We start from the raw sequence: 22,580 nt of genomic DNA, 5'->3' as shown, positions 1-22,580 counted from the left end.
TTTGACCCGAAGCGCCAACAAATAAAAAAAAACGAGAGGAGTTATGACGTCATGTTTTTTTGTATGAAATAAAAAAAAATGTTTAGAAACCTATCGTGTATGGTATTAAACGAAAGGGCTTTCTGAGCCAATGCTAAAAATATATCACATAGTTACATTTCAGTCATTTTGTTTAAATTATAATAAAAATAGTTTTCAAAACATACCAAGTTTGGGCTTCTCCAGCAGAGATGTGACTTATTTGAAATACTTGTATTTAAAATGCAAATACAAAATGCAAAATACCTATTTTGTATTTTGTATTTAAATACCTTTTGAAGAAAACTATTTTGTATTTTATTTGAAATAGTTTTTGTTGGGACCTATTTTCTATTTTCAAAATACAAAATACTTTATAGTAGGTAATGTAGGTAGGAGTTACAATCTCCTCTGATGTTACAATCCTGGCAACTCTCTCATTCTTTTAACATGGAACTGTTGAATCTGTTTAGTAACGTCGCATATGATCACAAGCGTAGCGAGTGGTTAAAAAAGTGGAATCTTGGGTGTTGCGAGGGTTTCAAGGTACGAGAGGAGAACAAACTTTTCTGCCCTGATGAAACACAAACGAGACGTTTTCATCACACTAACGAGAGGCATTATACTAGCTGTAAAACATTACAAATCTAAATTAATGTTTTTAAAAATTGTCCGTTATAAACCATCATCCATCCATCCTTCCGGTTAATATGAGCAAACAACTAGAAATTTGCACTTTAGATAGAGGACTGATTGACACACTGTTTTCAAAGAATAAAGAGAGTCTTTTCAATTCGGATATTCTGAGTAGGTAATACTTTTTAATTCAGACTAGGTATTCACTATTCAGAGTACCTTTTATCGCAAAGTATTTGTATTTTTAAAAAGTATTTTGAAAATACCTATTTCGTATTTTGTATTTTAAATACAAATTCAAAAACTATTTTGTATTTTGCATTTGAAATAGTATATCAAAGAAGTATTTGTATTTTGTATTTAAATACTTTTTATAAAGTATTTTTCACATCTCTGTTCTCCAGATACAATACCATAATTTTTTTTTTGTAAAATATACCTCAAATTATCCCTAATATCCTCATATCTAACCCTAATAAAGCAATTTTGAAATTATTTACATTTAGGTTTTTTTTTTAATTTTTCAATTTTACAAAGTGTAATAATAGCCCTGCCGAATTACTCAATACGAGTAATAATGTCATTCGGGTAAAATAAGAGTATTGAAACTTGCTTTTTCTACTCCCGTACTTTTATTTGTCATTTAAAGGGTCGTGCACACACCTTTAAACCCCTAACTTATAGTTATCAACACAAGTCTTTAGTCTATTCCCCAAAAAAATATTTGTGCATACACGCAGTATCTTTTTGGCACTTTTACGATACTTCGTTTAATCACCATTTAAAAAATATTGTATGGAATACATTGTTTCCAACCTAATTTTAATTGTCATTTCTGACAGATGAGTAAACCATAGACATGTTTTGGTTAATGGTACGATTATTTTCATCTTTATAGGGCTGTATCTCCTAAACCGTGCGTCGTAGCACAAAAATAATCAAATTTTCGTTCCCCTTTGAAACCCCTAAGTAATATTTAGAAAACACGAAAAACAAAAAAAAATAAAGAATTTTTTTTATAGGGTTTTATCTCCTAAACCGTGCGTCGTAGCGCAAAAATATTAAAATTTTCATTCCTCTGTAAGAAACCCTAATTAATATTTAAAAAAAACACAAAAAAGAGATTAAAAAAAACAAAAAAAACTTTATAATGGTGTATCTCCTAAACCGTGCGTCGTAGCGCAAAAATAATCAAATTTTCGTTCCCCTTTAAGGAACCCCTAAGTAAGATTTAAAAAACACAAAAAAAGAAAAAAAAAAGAAAAAAAAAGAAAAAGAGGAAGAAAAATATTTATAGGGCTGTATCTCCTAAACCGTGCGTCGTAGCGCAAAAATAATGAAATTTTCGTTCCCCTTAAGAAACCCACGCACTGAACAACCTATCACATTAGGACATGAAACAATCATCATCATCCATTTTTATTATTATTTCATTGCATTTCAAAGTAAGTGCTTGGTCGTAGAAAAAGTATTGTATGCAACGTTGTTTAACCGAGTCAAAAAATACTAGTGGCGTCTTTATTAACAATTTTCGGTTGTTGTTTGTTGTTATTGTTACTCACGCCACTCGCCTTTTTTGACCTCTCTTAAACAACAGTTGCATAAAATACTATTACATGTTCCTTTGGTAATATCTAAGCTTTAAGTAAGAAAAAGTTCAGATGAGTGGGGGGTGGAGAACTCGGGAAAGGGGGGACGTTAAAGGTGAGTTTTTTCGGTTAATTCTTTCTTAATTATTACATAGACAATTTTTACTACGACTTATAGATTCCGAGATATAAGCGACTTTCTGAAAAAAACCGTTATATATTAATTTTATGCTTTCTTTTTAAATATTTAATTGAGAGATTCATAGATCACACTATGTAAAATTGAAAAATAAAAAAAAACCTAAATGTATATAATTTCAAAATTGCTTTATTAGGGTTAGATATGAGGATATTCAGGGTTGGGCAAAATACTGGCTTCCACGTATTTGAAATACAAATTACAAAATACATTTTTTAAAGTATTTGAAATACAAAATACAAACTACTTTGGTGACGGGTATTTGAAATACAAAATACAAATTACAGTGTTTAAAATAATGTATTTCAATTACAAAATATACCTTTATTTATTTTTTTGTTTAGCATTTAGTTTTAACGTTAACGAATATCCTTTCATATAAACTTATAGGGTCATTGCGCTAGTTTTCGTCCAGCTCTAGTTTACGTCCACTTGACGAAATTTGAATATATACCTACATTCCTGCACAAATTTGGACTGATTTCAATCCTTATGTCTAAGGCGTCTAAGCAATATATCTGTCTACATATAACAATGATATTTCGCAAAAAGGAAGCGCTGGTGGCCTAGCGGTAAGAGCGTGCGACTTGCAATCCGAAGGTCGCGAGTTCGAACCCCGGCTCGAACCAATGAGTTTTTCGGAACTATGTACGAAATATCATTTGATATTTACCAGTCGCTTTTCGGTGAAGGAAAACATCGTGAGGAAACCGGACTAATTCCAATTACGGCCCTAGTTTACCCTCTGGGTTGGAAGGTCAGATGGCAGTCGCTATCGTAAAAACTAGTGCCAACGCCAATTACTGGGATTAGTTTCCAAGCGGACCCCAGGCTCCCATGAGCCGTGGCAAAATGCCGGGACAACGCGAGGAAGATGAAGATTTCGAAAAAGTAGTAAACTAAAAATGAAATATATATTTGATAATCCGTCAAGTCGTCGAAAACTAGTGCATGGACGGAAACTACTGCAATGACCCTATCCCCTAGATTTAAACGAAAAGTTCCACGCAGAAGTTGACCTAATATAGATCCAGTATCCAGCCAATGAAAATTGTATCTCGGCTGGATCGGAGGTTCGCGGTCGGCTCACAGCTTGTGCGAGAGATTAGACATTTTAGGATTACAGAATTTAATAAAATGTATTTATAGAAATGTATTTTGATGCTTGAAGTATTTGAAATACAAAATACTAAATACATGTGAGTGCAGTATTTGAAATACCAAATACAAAATACTTTTGAGGTAGTATTTGAAATACAAATACAAAATACTAATTTGTATTTCAAATACGTATTTCAAATACATGTAATTGAAATACTGCCCAACCCTGAGGATATTAGGTATAAGATTAGAGGTATATTTTACAAAAAAAATTTTACCGTATTGTATCTGTAGAATCCCAAACTTAATTGGTATGTTTTGAAAATTATTTATATTATAATTAAAAAAAAATACTGAAATGTAATGATGTGATATATGTTTGGAATCGGCTCAGAAAGCCCTTTCGTTTAATACCAAACACGATAGGTTTTTAAACAATATTTTTTTATTCCTTACAAAAAAAGATGACGTCATAACTCCTCTCGTTTTTTTTTTATTTGTTGGTGCTTCGGGTCAAATTGTTTCAAATGTTCTAAAGATCAATCGTACCGATTTTCATACCTTTAACATCATTTGCAGCATTTTACTGAATTTCTCGGTGTACCGCCAGCGCTATATAGGTATACTTGGTCAACCAGATCTTGACAGTAGAAAAAGTCGGCAATTTTGAAAAATGTAGGCGCGAAGGGATATCGTCCCATGGAAGATTTGAATTTCGTGCCTTTTTTTACTGACAAGATTTGGTTGACCAGCTATATACATATTATACTACTCTTTGCCTACGCCTTTGCTTTAAACTTTTTTTAACAAGTTTTCACAGACAATTAATAATTTGACATAGACACATCAAGGCGGTTTGTTTACAAAGGGGCCTATCGGGAAGTGCGAAAATCGAAACTCAGCTATTTGCCTCTTTAGCGCTCGAATATGCAAGAGTGATAGAGAGGTTAGATAACAATATTTCTAATTTCTGACTGTATTTTTCTTTAAATATTTTCAAATATAATTAAGTTGCGTTGTTTTATCACAAAGTTAAAAAGACTTAAAAGACCACTGTCTGTATCATCACCATCAGATCAACTCGATGGTAACCATAAAAATATTGTATTGTCACCCATATTACATATTATGTACTTATGTAAATTTTCAGCTTCATTGAACACCCGAGAAGTGGGTCAAATCTAGACACGCGGTAGCGTGTCCAGCCAAGTTCAAAGAAAAAGGAACTGGCGACGCAGCAACCGTGTGTAATATTACACGAACCATTTCGAGCTACTTTTGACCCCTTCACAACTTGAAACCTACTTAACCTACACACATGAAATTTGGCACATGTATTCAAGTCCCTTAGCTTGTTCAAAATACACTATTTCATAAACATAGCTCAAACAGTTATTGATAAATTAACGTTTAAAAACCGGCATTTTTGTGACTGACTGACATATAGATCAAAAACCTAACCCACTTCCAGGTGACCTAGAAACTTGAAATTTGGCATCAAGGTAGACTATTAGGTGTATATAGAAGGAAAAATGTGAAAATTGGAAATGATTGATATTTTGATGGAAAAAAACATAATTAATACTTATAGACCAAAAACCTAACCCACTTCTAGATTACTTAGAAACTTGATATTTGGCAAGGTAGACTATTAGGTGCATATAGAAGGAAAAATGTGAAAACTGGAAATTATTGATATTTCGATGGAAAAAAAATAATTAATACTTATAGACCAAAAACCTAACCCACTTCTAGATGACTTAGAAACTTGATATTTGGCATCAAGGTAGAATATTAGGTGCATATAGAGGGAAAAATCTGAAAACTAGAAATTATTGATATATCGATGGAAAAAAACATACTTATAGACCAAAAACCTAACCCACTTCTAGATAACTTAGAAACTTGATATTTGGCATCAAGGTAGAATATTAGGTGCATATAGAGGGAAAAATCTGAAAACTGGAAATTATTGATATATCGATGGAAAAAAAAAACTTATAGACCAAAAACCTAACCCACTTCTAGATTACTTAGAAACTTGATATTTGGAATGAAAGTAGACTATAAAGCGTATACAAAAGAAAAAATGTGAAACTGAAACTTTTTGGCAATTAACCGCGCGTTAGCGAGGGTCTCCTTTTCAGCTTAGGCAAACTGCTTTCATGATGAATACTATAGTAATTTCTGTACAAAAAGTAATGATATCCCAACAAAAACATAAATGTGAAATGAGAGCCAAGTTCAATATTGAGAATATGTGTCGTTGTTGACTCGCCGACAAAAGAATTGAGATCTATATGGGTGCCAAGTTCTGTGCTGTGTAGAAAATCCTGAAATTATAAAGGATTTGTCTTGGCTAGTTTTTACGTATAGGCATATAGGTAATATATATTTTTCTGTTAGTTTTTCAAAAACTTGGTTTGTTGTTAAAAACTAGCCAAGACAAATCCTTTATAATTTCAGGATTTTCTACACAGCACAGAACTTGGCACCCATATAGATCTCAATTCTTTTGTCGGCGAGTCAACAACGACACGTATTCTCAATATTGAACTTGGCTCTCATTTCACATTTATGTTTTTGTTGGGATTTAATTTGCATGATTTGATTGGAACCACATTGGAACAGACAGACAACCAACGGGACAGATAAAACTAAGTAAAAGCTTGAAAAAATGTGGCTTTTTCAATTTCTATTGCAACTTCAGATGAAAACGGGGTCTCTATTGTTTCCCAAATAGTTTTAAGCCATAATGTATTGTTTGCTCGAATTTTCGTTAGTCATAATTCATTTAGTTCAGAAACGCGTCACTTTTCAGGATTGCCATAAAACAAATCTAACCTAACCTAACCTATCTATAGGATAACCTAACTAAAACCTTGAAATGTTAACGGTTTCAGTTTTATGAGTAATGATAATATGACAAACAATACATTATGACTTAAAACTTTATGGGAAACAACGAGACCCCATGAAAACGTCCTTATTGAAGCATAAGGACCCTTAATTTATGGAAAGCCACATATAACAACCAATTCGAGGCTACTAGGTGGCAAAATACGACTCAATATGAGTAGGTAGGTCAAATACACGAGAGTATTAAAATAAGAATTTATATTTGGCCAAATATTCTTGTGACAAAGTTATTCTTCCTCGCGTTATCTCGATTTTGCCACGGATCATGAGAACCTATTGTTCTCTTGACAATTAATCCCAAGGATTGACGTAGGCACTAGTTTTTCCGAAAGCAACTGCCATCTGACCTTCCAACCCAGAGGGTAAACTAGGCCTTATTGGGATCTGTTAGGCTGTTAAAGTTTAAAGTTACCTACTCGTAAGTCTCGTAACACAACATATAAGTTTCACATAACAAAATTACTTACATATATATATTATGTACCTAAACATATTACTTTTCTAAAAAAAGGACTGAAATCTAGTGCTGCGAAGAAACGGTATTTTTGTTCGGCTTTTTTGTTGCTATTTTGGCATATGGATACATGGTAGAAGAAGTAAGTATGGAATCCTCCTCCGTTTTGCGTGGTCCGACGCACCTGGCCGGGTTTTCGCGATTTTCCGTCAATGTCTGTCAATACCTTATTTCTTACGAACACCTAAAATAATAAGTTTAAAATTAATCTCAATGTCTCCAGTTTGCTGTTCATTCAAACTGACAAAATCCAAATTTCTAAGGCCGACCGCTGTCTTATATAAGCCATTAAAATTCATCATGAATAACCCCACGTTGCGTTGTTATAAATTTAATTAAATAAATAATTATTTTATTTAATTTATAACAACTAATTAGGCATAGCGTCCAATTTAGAATATGATACAGGCACTAGTTCTTACGAATTTTACCTTAATTTATTAATCAAAGGACCTGAGGTAAAAGTGAGAAGAGGTTAATAAGCAGATGCACCAGCTAGTCGCCGACGCTCCGCTTCCCCCGGGATTAGCCCTTAAGCCTGCACCTAATAGACTGGCTCATAGGGGGCTATGAGCTTGCTGTTGCGTCAATTTTCATTTTTAGAAAAAAAAACTAGTCTACTAACTACTAACAACACAATAAATGCTTATTTTGCCGCATTCTTCACTATCTCTCCCTATTTCACTGCCATCTAACCCAGAGGACAAAAATATAGCTTATTGTGGCTACTGGCTACTCCGTCTTCCTCATGACTCATGATATTTTACTTCACCATAAAGTAATTTAATTGGTGTAATATCAAATGATATTTTTCACACAAGTTACAAGAAGTTCATTGCTAAGAACCACGACGATTGGTTTAAAATTTAAACTTTATATATAATTTGTTACCTAGTAATTATAATAAATCTGTTTTCTTTTTGACATTTAGTGGTATATGTATTGCTGTATGTTTATTGTCAAGTTTTTTTTAATTCTGGACAATTGTCATATATTCGTTTTCATGATAGATCTACACCAACGCAACTGCATGTCATGTTCTTGCGGTTTATTTTTATAACGCCAAAATCAAAATTTGACTGTTAACTCCATCTTGCGTCGAGTAGAGGAATCAAAAAACTATAGAAAATAGAAATGCAGTTTACTCTATGCCATAGAATCCCCTTTTAAATGTCATAAATCCAAACATGGCGGCCATACCAATAGACAATCAAGTCTAGCGATGAAATGATTTGTTTACATGAGATTCACTGACAGATAATGATCTTTACCTATTCGACAACCCACGATAGTTCAGATTCAAATGAACTTCAACATGCGACGTCAAAATTGGCATGTCGAATAAGGCCCCAGGCCGCGTAGCCAACGTGCCAATCGCTAACGCTCGATGTAGCGATCTAAACGCAACTGTCACTGTCGCACTAATATGGAAGAGTGACAGAGAGACACAAAGCGTTTCGATGTCGAAGCGGTAGCGATTGTCAGCTTGGCTAGACCGGCTGAATGGTGAACAATCATTTCACGTTTGACAAAGGGACTAACGCGCTGGCCACGACATTGCGCGACTGGCTACGGCGACAACCATATGTTGGAGCGAGACAGCGCACGGACCTTCCGTTCCCACCTATGGTTGTCGCCTTAGCCGAAGCCAGTCGTGCAATGTCGTGGCCAATAGTCTAAAATTTGTGCTTTTAGATTTCACACACCTCTACCACTCTTATTTAAAGTTGTCCCCTATACTTTACTTTAATTTGTGAATTTCTATGTTATTTCTACTCAGAATCACGAGCTCTTTCTATCTTAATAGGAGAAAAAAAGTGTCCCAAGGTTTTTATTTCCATTCCGTTACCATTTATCATAGACTTTGTATGGCGGTCACGGAATGGAAAGATCGAAAAATGTATGGAAAGGGACACTTTTTTCTCCTATTAGGATCAAAAGAGCTCGTGATTCTGAGTAATAACATAAAAAATCCCAAATTAAAAAAAAATATATAGGGGACAACTTTAAATGAAATGGCCCATCTACTTATAAGTAGATGGATCGCATTCTGTCGCTTCGGAAAGTAGGTACCTACTTACAGTACTTACGGCCTGATTCGAACAATGCTTATAAGAAGTCACAGCGGTACAATACCGGTCTGTCACTTCTGTCAGTGTTAAAAGTGACATTATCTTCAACCAAAAAACCGTCACTTTTTTATTTATTTATTTATTGTTTATTAAGAAACTTTTGTCACTGATACATCGATATCGTACCGCTGTGATTTCTTATAGGTTTACCTACATACTAATGGCCCGATTCGAACAATGCTTATAAGATAGATCGGTTTCGTACCGCTGTGACTTCTTATAAGCATTGTTCGAATCGGGCCGTTAGTATGTAGGTCTATGTAATACTTTGTATAGTGCTATACAGTGTTTTTCGTTAAGTCTAGTAACTTAATTTAAAATTCCGCGACGGGCTGAGTGCAGAAAATCATCTTTAAAAGTTTTCGATGAAAATTTCTCTTTTAAGTAAAATACACCAAAAAGCGCATTAACGAGGGCCTTCGTTAATCTTATTTTATGTTTTCTTTTATATTATGTATTGTCTCGTTAGTTTGTGCTTACGAATAAATTCTATTATATTCTATTCTATACAAGTAAAGTTGTATAGGTACATTTTAACGAATGCAACAGGTAAGGTAAACGTACTAATGCTCGACATGCTAATGCCCAATAGATGACACCCTGCTGTCACCTCTATTGACAATGACTTAAGTTTCAAGATGACATGTAGGTACTGGTACCGCGTCGAGCACCAGTCAGGCACCAGTATACGTTTACCTTACACGTTACTCTTATATATAGTCAGCATCAAATACGTAGGCAGTTGCAGTGATGACCTAAGTGACCAAATTAGATCCAAATTAGATGAAAAATTTGACGAAATTTGGTAGGTACTTAATGGAGATTGTTTCAGACCCGAAACATAGGATAGTTTTGATCAATCATCATCATCATTCCAGGCAAACAAAGTCGCAAAAGCTAATATTACTTAATCAATTTAATCAATAAAATTAATCGCATATATCGCACTAATGAACCACACATTGTGTTGTTTTGCTAAGTAACAGGCGTATTCGAATTTTAGTTATTCGATATGTCTCCGATATGATACTGATCTGTCGGTGTCGTATCGGAGACACCGCAATTTTTTTTCTAGATTTTGAGTTTAGTCCTGTATTGGTAGTAAATACTCAAAGGTTGGTCAGCCTAATGGCCTATGAATACTATTTAAATGTACATACATTAATTAATGTATTTACATTAGGTAATCACTTATTTATATACCTACACATATTATTAAATAAAACGGGTTTTAATTGTTTGATATTTTGTTCGAAATACGTACCGACCCTTAGCAATGTAGATTATTTATATTTCACTAATTGACGCTCGACGATATCAGAATAATATATATTAGGTATATCAGTTATATTTAGGTACTAATCCTAAAGGCTAAAACGAAAAAGCAAAGATTCAAAAATCGCTAGTTAATTATAGTTACTTGTTAATGGCCGATCTTCTAAATATGTATTAAGTACTTCGAAAATTTTAAAATAGATGAGGGTATCTCTTCTCGGTAAAACAACCTTGTCGTGTCTATTATTAAGAACCTACTAAGATTATAAGACTGTCTACTTGTATTTTAACACGAATATTTTTTATAGCTTTAAAAAGGCTATCTTAAGACAATTTTCCTAGAAATGTTCACTCCATTATAAATCAGCTGTATCGGGAAAGTTACCAAGCTTCATTGATGAATGATGAATACATTGACATATATATATATCTCAGGACTAGCCTTACGGGCAATAAGAAGGGAGCATGAATGGGGCCAGTACAGCGGTGTGAAAACGCTGCAACGCGATTGATCGATGGGTCCGCGCCCGCGATTGGTCGCAACTAGTTGCGTTAGACTACACGATTGGCTCGAATTCGTGAGTGACACCGCTGAACTAGTAGCATTTTTAGTCCGCGTAAGGCCAGTCCTGAGATATAAGTCAATGGATGAATATAATTGAAATAAATTAAGATTGATGATTGCGCAGCTGCGATTTATCGTTCATAAAACTTCGCCGCCATTTCACTAACGCCTGAATAAAAGGACTCCACATCTTATGGCTTTCGTGAATGCTTCCTAAAGGAGCTCGGGGTCCATTTTTGACAATCTGATCCCAATTCTAACACAGGAACCGGTTTTAATTTAACGCAAGCAACTTTTTGTGAAAAACCGCCGCCTAGTTGTAACTATTTTAACATAAAAATTTGGAAAAAGTAGGTAAGTAAGTTGTCGAAGCGAGAAAGTCTACAAGCTTTTACGTAGGTATTAGGTATGTATAGGTACTCTGGCAAGCCCACTTTGTAAGCTCTTAGCATAGTCGTAATCGTAACTTACAAATTAACTTGGTTTTACATACAAAGAGCATATAATCACTACGTTTACAAATTTTTGACGCTTTGCTGATGCTGGATCGATATTTTTACTTAGGTACGGATATATAAATTCAGTGAATTGAAGTAAATCTGGGACTTAAACCACCAATCAAACCAATATTTGATTTAGAAATGATTATAGCGTTTGTGAATTGGAAGCCCTGAAGTAACTTGAGTTTGATAATCCTTCATTCACCAAGAAAATGTAATTAGGATTGAGCTCGGGTGGCAATTTTCAAAGGAATTTAATTAGATTTGTATCGGTCGCTCTATCTCGGATGTTGGAACTGACATTTTCAAGTTCAAGCTCAAGTTTTGTTATTGGAAAATGTAATTTAATAAAACGCTGCTTTGATACAATATTTCATAATACACTTTTTCTTAAACATATAGGTAGGTACTTGTTATTTAAAAAAAGCAGTTTATTAACCAAAAAAAAAGCATACCACTAGATCCACAGTGCCATCTTGCACAGTGCATTGTGATCTTTGTCACATTACAGAAAGCTCATCCACCTAGGTTTTTAGGGTTCCGTAGCCAAATGGCAAAAAACGGAACCCTTATGGATTCGTTATGTCTGTCTGTCAGTCTGTCCGTCTGTCCGTCTGTCTGTCCGTCCGTATGTCACAGCCACTTTTTTCCGAAACTATAAGAACTATACTGTTGAAACTTGGTAAGTAGATGTATTCTGTGAACCGCATTAAGATTCTCATACAAATATAGAAAAAAAACAATAAATTTTGGGGGTACCCCATACTTACAACTGAAACTCAAAAAAAAAATTTTCATCTAACCCATACGTGTGGGGTATCTATGGATAGGTCTTCAAAAATAATATTGAGGTTTCTAATATCATTTTTTTCTAAATTGAATAGTTTGCGCGAGAGACGCTTCCAAAGTAGTAAAATGTGTGTCCCCCCCCTGTAACTTCTAAAATAAGAGAATGATAAAACTAAAAAAAATATATCATGTACATTACTAGGCATCGGAGTTTTTGTCGCATGGTAAGACTAATAGCAAGCTATGGAGTCGACATTTGCCATAAATGTAAACTCTTATTCATACTCATACTCATGATTAATTTTATTTAATATGAGAACAGATTACTAAATAGTTACTACGTATATGAGTTTAATTTATTAAACCTCATTTGTTGCAATAGAGCCGAAAGTGAATGGAACTGTCACCTAAGAAAATAACCTTCCACAATTAAAAAAGTTATGAATTAATTCTTTCACTACTGTCATTGATTAGTTGTTTACTTGAAAGATATTTTACGTTTCAACATGTGTCCGTGTATACTTTCATACTTATTTAAACGAGAAATTGGAAAGATTAATCAGATGTGCGATTTGGTCGAATCAATTTTATCAGCGGTCAGTACCTACATAACATTAGGTCTTTCGCAGCGATGTAGTTTGTATAGTTGTATGTTAAAATAGTTGAAGTTATGAATTCATAATCAAATAGAAAAATATTTTTTTATATAATTTGACTAAGATAATATACACGACTGACCGCTCTAAAGGCATTTTAAGATAAATTAAATAAATGAGTATGAGTATGAATAAGAGTTTACATTTATGGCAAATGTCGACTCCATAGCTTGCTATTAGTCTTACCATGCGACAAAAACTCCGATGCCTATACATTACCATGCAAACTTCCACCAAAAATTGGTTTGAACGAAATCTAGTAAGTAGTTTTTTTTAATACGTCAAAATCCCCTAAATACGGAACCCTTCATGGGCGAGTCCGACTCGCACTTGGCCGCTTTTTTTTGCTGGCACTGTCACTGTAATTCTTTCCAAGCACACATATACGAAATCTTTATTTAGTGTTGGTCGAAACGTTAATGCAATTGAAAATGTTGGCCATTAACCATTATAAATTGAACCTTAAACCGTAACGGACGATTACAATTTACGGTTCAATTTATAATGGTTAATGGCCAACATTTTCAATTGCATTAACGTTTCGGCCAACACTGTTACAGACGCATCCCCCGCATCTTCCAATCGACGAATGGTCTGGCTAGTGTAGTGATCCTGTGAAGCCGCGGTCCTGGGTTCGAATCCCGGTAAGGGCATTTATTTGTGTGATGAGCACAGATATTTGTTCCTGAGTCTTGGGTGTTTTATATGTATTTATGTATTTGTATTATGATATATATCGTTGTCTGATTACCCACAACACAAGCCTTCTTGAGCTTACTTCGTCAATCAGTGTAAGAATGTCCTATAATATTTATTTACTAGCTTATTCCCGCGACTTCGTCTGCGTGGAATCAGTAACATCAGCTAGAGTAAGAATAGCGCCTGGATAAAATTTAATAGCAATCCTTCAATTTGAGCATAATTCAGTAATTCTTTCATTTCCAACCCCCTTTTCACCCTCTTTAGGGATGACTTCTGACATAAAAACTATCCTATGTCCTTCCCCGGGACTCAAACTATCTCTATGCCAAATTTATACTAAATCCGTTCAGCGGTATAAGCGTGAAGAGGTAACAGACAGACATACAGACAGCAGACACACTTTCGCATTTATAATATTAATATATTAAGTATGGATTTCAAGCATGATCACCATTGACAAAAGTGTACAATTTCTGCAGGCGTTGCCGTTTCTGACAGTTGTGGTTGGCGCCAACAACGACACGTCGACGTGTTGCGTCGTGTCGGTAATCGACTCGGGGCGTAAAGAGGCGACGTTCCCTACGCCCAGCTCTGGTCAGCTCAAGCCCGGGGAACCTGCTTGGGCTAACTATGTTAAGGGCGTCGTGGCTAACTTCCCTGGTAAGAGTTACTTTTGAATTTAGTCTCTAGGCTCTTGTATAATAATCCAATATTATTATGGAATAATAACATCAATAAATTGCTCTGATAATTAGGTTAAGATAATATTTATGTTAACGATTCATAAGTGCTTGTTGCTAGGCCTACATGAATAAAGTATATTTTGAGTTTGAGTTTGAGGCGCCGCTGTAACCCGGTATACAAAAAATATTTACAATTTTAGTAATGCAAAGCAATGATACAAATTATTATAATTTAAGCCGTGTCCAGACGAGACAAATTTTCGCCAATCTGACGAAATTGTCCGATCGAATCAGGCCGTGCGGACGCAACGCAAACGCCATTTTTTCTCGCCGATTTGATTGCCCGATCAAATCAGCAGGTGCGGGCACAAAAATGGCAATTTTTGAAGTTAGTATCTATGGAATGCTAGGACAGTTCGTCGAGTGTGTAGCCGGGATTTTAAAATTGGTGATTAAATCATTAAATTGTGTACGTGTGAACGCTAGATGAGATTGGCGTCAATTATTTTTCTGATCAAGTCGGTCGATTTGCCTGCCCGCCTGGACACAGCTTTAAGTATCATGGCAAAAGATGAAACATTGCCTCATATGTACCTACTATAATGATGGTTTAGCTTTGGCCGAAGAACGTGTAAATGGGTTCCAACATTTACTCCAACTCCAACAGGCGTGATCAGGCGTTATTGCGTGATCAATCACGGAAGAACGTCGAGCATACAAACATCTAGGCTGGTATTCTGTGCGTATAATATCTACGCGCGTGATGTTACTAATGGTACCACAGTATAGCAGTTACAAGTATATAAGTAGGTCTACTTTAACTTTCTGGGGGGGGCACCGTGAAAACCGAAATTCGCAAATTGCGGGGATCTTTTTCTTTTACTCCAATGAAAGCCTAATTAGAGTGACATAGAAAGATGCTCGCAATTTGCGAACTTCTGTTTTCGCGGTTATAGCCTTGAAGCTTGTTCGTGTTCAAACACTGCCTTGATCTCCAATTAATTTAAATTTACCTATTATTCTCAATTAATTAATTGTCAGGTGCGGTAAAAGGTTTTGACGCCGTGATCGTCTCGGACCTGCCGATGGGCGCTGGCCTGTCAAGTAGTGCCTCTGTTGAAGTCGCCACTTTCACCTTATTAGAAGCTCTGGCGGGAACTAATATCGAGTAAGTATTGGCTAAAATATTATCACACATTACTTATCCCTTATCGCCGGCTGAGAATACGTTTGTGCCATATCCATTTTTGAGCAAAATCGTTTTTTAATGATTTCTAGAATAACAAAAATTATGCTATAATTATTGACACTAATCGGTTTTTGGAAAAACGTATTTTTCAAAAATGTTGTGCCATATCCGCATTTTACTATAGGATAATTATTACACTCTGCAAGCAGAAAATTAACACAAAAGTGTGACATATCCAAAACTTTTGTGTCATATCATACATTGTACGTTTAACATTTACTCATCAAAAACGGATATGGCAATAATAAAAGTGCTTTTATTTCATGATTACCACTATATTCACAATATTTGTATAGTACTATAAATAGTAAACATATGTGCCTAAATGATAAGTAAATACAATATTTCCTAAATGTAAAACTTTTCGAGAAATATTTTTTTTTTGCTTCTTTTCGTTCTCCTGTAAACCAATGTAAGTGGCGTGTGGTACAAACGTATTCTCACCCAGCGTTATCGAAATAGAAAATATTGGCGTAAAAACATACATAAATAGAGCAAATTAAATAATTAGACACGTACACCAAATAGGATGCCGATCAGCATACATATAATAAGCAGTGTCTGTAAGACACGGCGCTAGTTCGATTGTTACTTCAATATTCTTGAACTTGTTTATTACCGTAAAATGGGGTGAGTAGGGTTCGCGGGGAGAGTTGGGTTATGAATGGGGAGAGAAGGGATGAAAGGGGGTGAGATGGAATTTTAAGGCTACAGCTACAAAAATAATGTATTCCAATTTAAAATGGAGCTATATTAATACTCATATTAATAAACTAAGTTTTTGGCAAAAAAATCATTTTTGGTACAAGCTTTTATCGCTGACTGTACTTTTCTTACGACAGACAACTAATAGGTACTCATCGAGACAATTCTAAAAACCCCTAACACAATTAGGTTGCGTTGTTTCATCACAGAATTTCTATGGCCACCTCCTGTCTCCATCATCAGACCAGCTCGATGGTACCATAATATTGCATTGTCACCCGACTTACATGTGTATGCAAAATTCAGCTCAATCGGAAACCGGGACGTGGATCAAATTTAACTTGCAAGATTCCATTACATAGTTAGTTACATACAGGTCGACCTAATAAAAGCGTGTTAAAAAAAATCGATCCAACAATCTTCCAAAATCACCTTTGTATGAAATCCCATCTCACCCCAATTACGAGGGACTACGGGGTGAGGTGGGATTTCCTGTTTATTGTCAAAGTTATGAAATGGAACTACCCAAAATAAAATAAAAACGAAAATACAAACGTCCGGAACAGTTATTATATACACCATTCAGTTTGCATATGTAAAAATAAAATGTTATCGAGGTTCGAATGTCAGTTTTGCCCCTACTCACCCCATTTTACGGTACATAACAAAATCGAAACAAGCATAACAACATTAAAAATTGATACTTTTGAATTACGTAATTTCTCAGCGACAGCGTAAAGTGACGCCAGGCTTAAACAATTTTTCGTTGGGATTTATTTCATGAGTATTATAAATTGGCTGTCCGTATTGTGGGATCCACGCAACGAATGACCGATGACGCCACAGTATACTGAAACTACAGTAAAGATTTCGAAACTTCTCTGTTTTTGGGATATTTATTTATGAATATCCTCTATTGCTCGAAGACTACTGAACCGATTTGGGAAATTATTTTTTGTTTGAAGGGGAAACCCCCACATGACAAATTGTTTCCATTTCCACTACAATTTTTATCTTACCTGCATAAGCTACATGCAAGTTTCATGTACAAAATGTACCTACACGCTGTAAAAATTAGCTTGAAAAGCACCACCACGCCACGCTGCACGCCCCGCTAAACGCTCCACCAGATGCTCGCCACTGAGCCCGTACCCAGGGCCGTAAGCATGTCGGGGCCCCTAGGCAGTGCAATGCTCGGGGCCCCCTTACAATAAATTCTGCATACATAATGTTCAGTTGTTCAGTACAGGGAAGTAAGTTTGCGGTTTTAATTTCAACTTTCAGGTGTCGGTTGAGCTGATCCTAACTTGCCGAGCGATGTCTTTACCGCTCTTATTGCGCTATTGCTGCGCGAGAAGAAAAATCTCACTTCCTGGCCAAGGCAAGACGTAAAACTTTACACAAACCACGGGCGGTAATTCGTAAAGCCCCAGATCGCATATTTATGACCCTCACCTTCGGTTCGGGTCACAAACACCTGCGATCTGGAGCATTTACGAATTCATCTCCCTAGGTATATAATGTACTATTGCGAGGCTGAACAGATTGTCTGATCATAAGACCATACGCTGACGAGCCACATGATTAAAATTAACCTAATATTAAAGATTTTCCATGAGGTTTAAATGATTAATTCATTGACCAGTTAAGTTACCATGTAGGTACAGGGTCAACCAGCAAATAACGCGAGCGCAGCGAGCGCGAAATTTTTTATGTAAAAATTGTAAAAGCGTGTTAAACAGGCCGTGCCGGGCCTAAAAATCCGAAGTTCACCAGTGAGGCGAGCATGAAAATGCGAGGTCAAAGCCGTGCTTCAGGATAAGCTCAGCTAGAGCACAGACGCCAACCAATGTCCATTGTATTATAAAGCGAGACCGAAGGTCGAGTTGTAAGAAAGCAGCGCTCTGACACGAACTAATCGTCAAATGTTACTCAAGAATAATATGTGCCATATGTACAAGAGTTACTCGGAGGGCCAAGTTCCATTGATGAGGTTTTAGGCCTGCATGCATTTCGAGCTCGACATTACAGACTTTAAAAGCTATAAAATAACATAATTAACATTAATCATCTAATGATTGAGTGTCTGAGAAACTGATGTTGGACATTAAGTATAAGTAGGTACCATATTTTGTTTTTTTTTTTTAAGTTTGGCCAATATGAAACAAATATTTTTAATGGCGCGCGCGGGGCCGCCGGGGCCCCCTAGCCGAGGCGGGGCCCATAGGCAGTTGCCTACTCTGCCTTAGGGTTAATCCGGCCCTGCCCGTACCTTATGAAGATTTCATGATTGCGAAGGAACTCTTGTAATCGCATCAACCCGCTTGAATTGTACTAAGGTTATCAAGCTGGAAAATACGAAAAATGTGACGGTATATATGTAAAGTGTCATTCTATAGAACTTGCTAACTATGAAAACAAGCCGCCATATTAAAATTGTCAAAAGATATGAATTTATGAAGTGACTTTGGTTTACATAGATAGTTAGCAAGTTCTATAGAATGACACTTTAGTTGTTTCTTCGAATTTAATGTTACCAAAGGAAATAATTCACACAGTCAAAGTATCTATTCCGATAGGTATTAACACTTCCATCGAAACTAGTATCTCCTTTCTATATAGATAGGTACCATTGACCGACAGAAACTTGAGAGCTAAGAATGAATTTTTGACAACTAAATGTAATTTCCAACATTTCGATAAAAGTTTACACAACACCGCAATTAAAGTGTTCAATAAATTGGACATTAGCATGTGAGGATCAAAGGACATTTGAAATTAAATTAAAAAATTACCTTATAAATAAACCGTTTTATTCTATTAAAGAATATTTTGCAAATGGTTTAGATTAAACTTTGTTGACATAGATATTGTACCTACGCGTAATTTCGACTCCGACATTTTATTAATCTGTAATGCATTATTATTGTTGTGATTGTTTTATTATATTTTATGTTGATTTTATTGTGCACCATATAATTGTATTTGCATGCATTTAAGTATGTTTTATTGCAAATAAAAATAAACTGAAACTGAACTGAAACTGATTGCATTTTTCGACGTGTTTTTAATACTTAAGTGTATAGCGATTTTTGTATAAGGTCTTTTTGTCCCCTATATATGATTTGATGTATCTACTGCCATCTAGTTTTACTGTGCCCTTAACCTTGAATGACCTCATTCATCAGGTGTCCGAAGGCTGCACTGTAGCAGAAATATCCTCATACATACATCTTTACAAACTAGCATGCGGATTCTAGCAAAATGAACTTTATCGTACTGAAAATATGGTGCAAGTTTAGAAACATTTCGAAAATTTAATTACTTACTGAGAAAAGCATTTAATTCCAAAAATTCGTATAGGTATATGTAGGTAACTTAGGGCTCATTTAGACGTTGCGCGAACTCGTATACGATTTTAGTTAGGTACATTGCGGACCATTGAGGTTACGTCAATTCAGCAGACCGATCAAATGACGCAATGTAATGAAACTCGCATGCGAGTTCTCGCACCGTCTAAATGAGCCCTTAATTGCGAAAATAAACTTTATTGTATAAAGGGCACAGTTCATATTGGAATAGGACAACATTCAAATTAGGCAGATGAAAAAGATAGTACAGGCACATTGTTAGTGGTCGATTGAACAAACGGTCAATCATGTGAATATTGATTTTCATCTTACGATAGCGGGATTGAACGAAACACGACTTTAACATTATGATAATAAGGACTAGTTTAGGTGTTGTGTAGTAAACTAGGTACATATCTATTACTTACAATTTTCAATTACGAGGGGGCAGACTAAGATCTCTCTGTGGGATTCACAATGAAAACATGTTTTTGTCTACAAAAACAAACAGATCAAATAGTTTGAGGACAATCGGTCCCGTTGAGTATGTTGGCAATATAGGTTTGTAAAGTCCCTTTTGATACTAACTACAACGACAACGTAACACAGTTGTCGTTATCAATACATTTAAAAATAAAAACAAATCTACTTACTTCCAGTATCGACATTTCTATTTCAAACATTGAATATTTTTGTCAATTTGAGTCAAAGTATTGTTTTACATTTCAAATATTGTTAACGATGTCACAGAATAAATAATAGTACTAAGTACAGAAGACTCACTCTCTAACAAAACGCGTCTGTTACGATCAGCACAGATATGGCCGCTAGGTGGCGACAGCGCCACGCGCGTCTTATGGCTTTCCCCAAAATTGGGGCCGGAACGGATGTACTTTTAGCTACCTGTAGCAAAGCGACGAAATCGCGGAGTGAGTCACGCCTGACGATGTTCTGATATTTCTTGAAAAGGAAAACTCAGAACGGCCATCGCAAATCCATAACACTCTATGGACTGGAAATCCATAACGTCCGCTCGGCGCTAGCCGCCGGCCCGGCGACCGTGTAGCCCGTACAAATACTCCATACATTTTCCTTAACGTTCTCACTATCGACTGTCATTTACGGAACTCATGGACTCATGGTAGTGCTTCAGTACCCGCTTTAAGGATTACTCACCTTAGCGGGCCGTGTCTGGGCCGGAGCTCCGGAGCTTCGTTTTATATTAAAAGCATCACGTGATCACCGTCATCTGTCACAGAAAAGTAAGCGCCGGAAGCTCCGGCCCGGACACGGCCCGGTCTAACGTGAGTCATCCCTTGAACAGTTTAAACCGACAGTCGTTTATTGTTGTGTGGCGGTTGTTGGGTCTAAAATTTAACATATTGTTTATTTATTTTAAAGCAAAAGATATAAATCAGGCTACATGTGCTGTTTTTTAAAGCAAAGGATGGAAATTAGGGCGCACATAAAAATAAATAGAATACATTTATTTACATCACATCGTCAACCCTCCGTATACAATACAAAACATGTAGGCCGTACGCATGTTTTTCATCATTTGATAATGCGTCTTGGCGTTCTCTAATGACACACATGCGTACGGCCTCCCTGTCGTTTTAAGAACAAACTGAAATTCTTATTTACAACTCTGGAGTACTTAGGCCAGAAGTTTTACAAGCGCGTAACCGACTTTTTCTATACATGATTGGTTTTTTCTTTTCCATTTGCTTCAGCGTTCGGCTTAAGCCCTCGCTACACGGTCGCCGACAAGCCTTCTAACCGTCTGACCTTGGTCTTTCCTTGGTCAGTTTTGGTCAGATTTTGTTGGAAACAACTGTCTACACGGTCCGTCCAGACCAAGGCCACGAGGTCTGAGGGGCTTGTCGGCGACCGTGTAGCAAGGGCTTTAGTACATTTAAGTAAACTAAATTGCATAGTTAGTGTGTAAATTCGAGTATTTTTATTTTATTAATTTCTCATACAAAATAATTAAATGCGTGCCATCTACCGCTGCTGTTGTGAAATAGGCCTAGGTTACAACATAGAGAAAAAAATACATAGAGTGCTCACTCCATACATCAGTTTTAGTACCAAAAAGACTATTAGCATCTAGCATCGAGTAGCGGAACTATCAGTACTGCTACATCTATTGTCAAGTAGCAGTACTGATAGTTCCGCTACTCGATGCTAGATGTAGACACTGAAATTAATAGTCTGAACTGATGTATGGAGTGAGCACTCTTGTCTTACTATATTTCTCTATGGTTACAATTAACTCGCCAAACAATTAAAAATCTGACATGTCAATGTCATGCCAGACAGATAGTCCGAGACACTAAGACATTTTTTTGGCTAGGTAGTTCAAATAGGTATAGGTAAATATTATTGAAAAGTACCTATTAACTGAATTTGAAAAGTATAAACTATAAACTATAAACTATAAAGTATAAACTTATCAAATTCAGTTAATAGGTACTTTTCAATTTCGTATTACGCGCCGAATTATTACTGAATTTAATTATTCATTTATTGAAGTGAATCATTCAAGACCTCATATGTACCCAACTTACGAGTTAGGTATACCTATAAAGAATGTGAAGAGCTGAGCGAGCGGCAATTATGTACATATTTTCGCTTGTAAAATTGTAGTAAAGCTGGCCGACTATATTTTTGGCCTATAAACGTTCTTTTACGGTTTCCCTGCCTGACGTTGTCTCAAAATTGTCAAGGCGAGGTGTTCAAAATTACCTTTACACGCTCTTATTCTCTTATGCTCTTATGCATACATAGTTGTGAGAGAGGTCGAGCGTAAGCAATAACACTACTATGTCCGTCTTTATGTCATGTATAGTGTTGGATTAAGTTTGAATCTATAGCAGCGTTAGAACTTTACAATTTGATATCATCTTGAGACCACTCGAAGTTACCTCGAAATACGAGCAAGATGCATTTCCTAATACTCGTAATAGATTCTGTTCGGAAAGAGAAGAGTCGTGGA

The 22,580-nt window shown here is 35.8% G+C and overlaps 1 protein-coding gene across 1 annotated transcript in view; it reads left to right on the top strand.

Moving 5' to 3' along the window:
* Positions 1 to 22,580, top strand: part of LOC134650974 (galactokinase-like) — a 59,034-nt gene that overhangs the window by 5,729 nt on the left and 30,725 nt on the right. Inside the window, exons 3-4 of the mRNA XM_063505940.1 lie at positions 14,075 to 14,255; positions 15,320 to 15,446. Of these exons, the coding sequence (XP_063362010.1) occupies positions 14,075 to 14,255; positions 15,320 to 15,446 (308 nt within the window). The remainder of the gene's footprint in view (positions 1 to 14,074; positions 14,256 to 15,319; positions 15,447 to 22,580) is intronic.

This window comes from Cydia amplana, chromosome 9 (assembly GCF_948474715.1).
Source record: "Cydia amplana chromosome 9, ilCydAmpl1.1, whole genome shotgun sequence".
Lineage (NCBI taxonomy): Eukaryota > Metazoa > Arthropoda > Insecta > Lepidoptera > Tortricidae > Cydia > Cydia amplana.
Note: the sequence above shows the minus strand (reverse complement) of the source record. Positions and strands in the feature narration are given on the sequence as shown.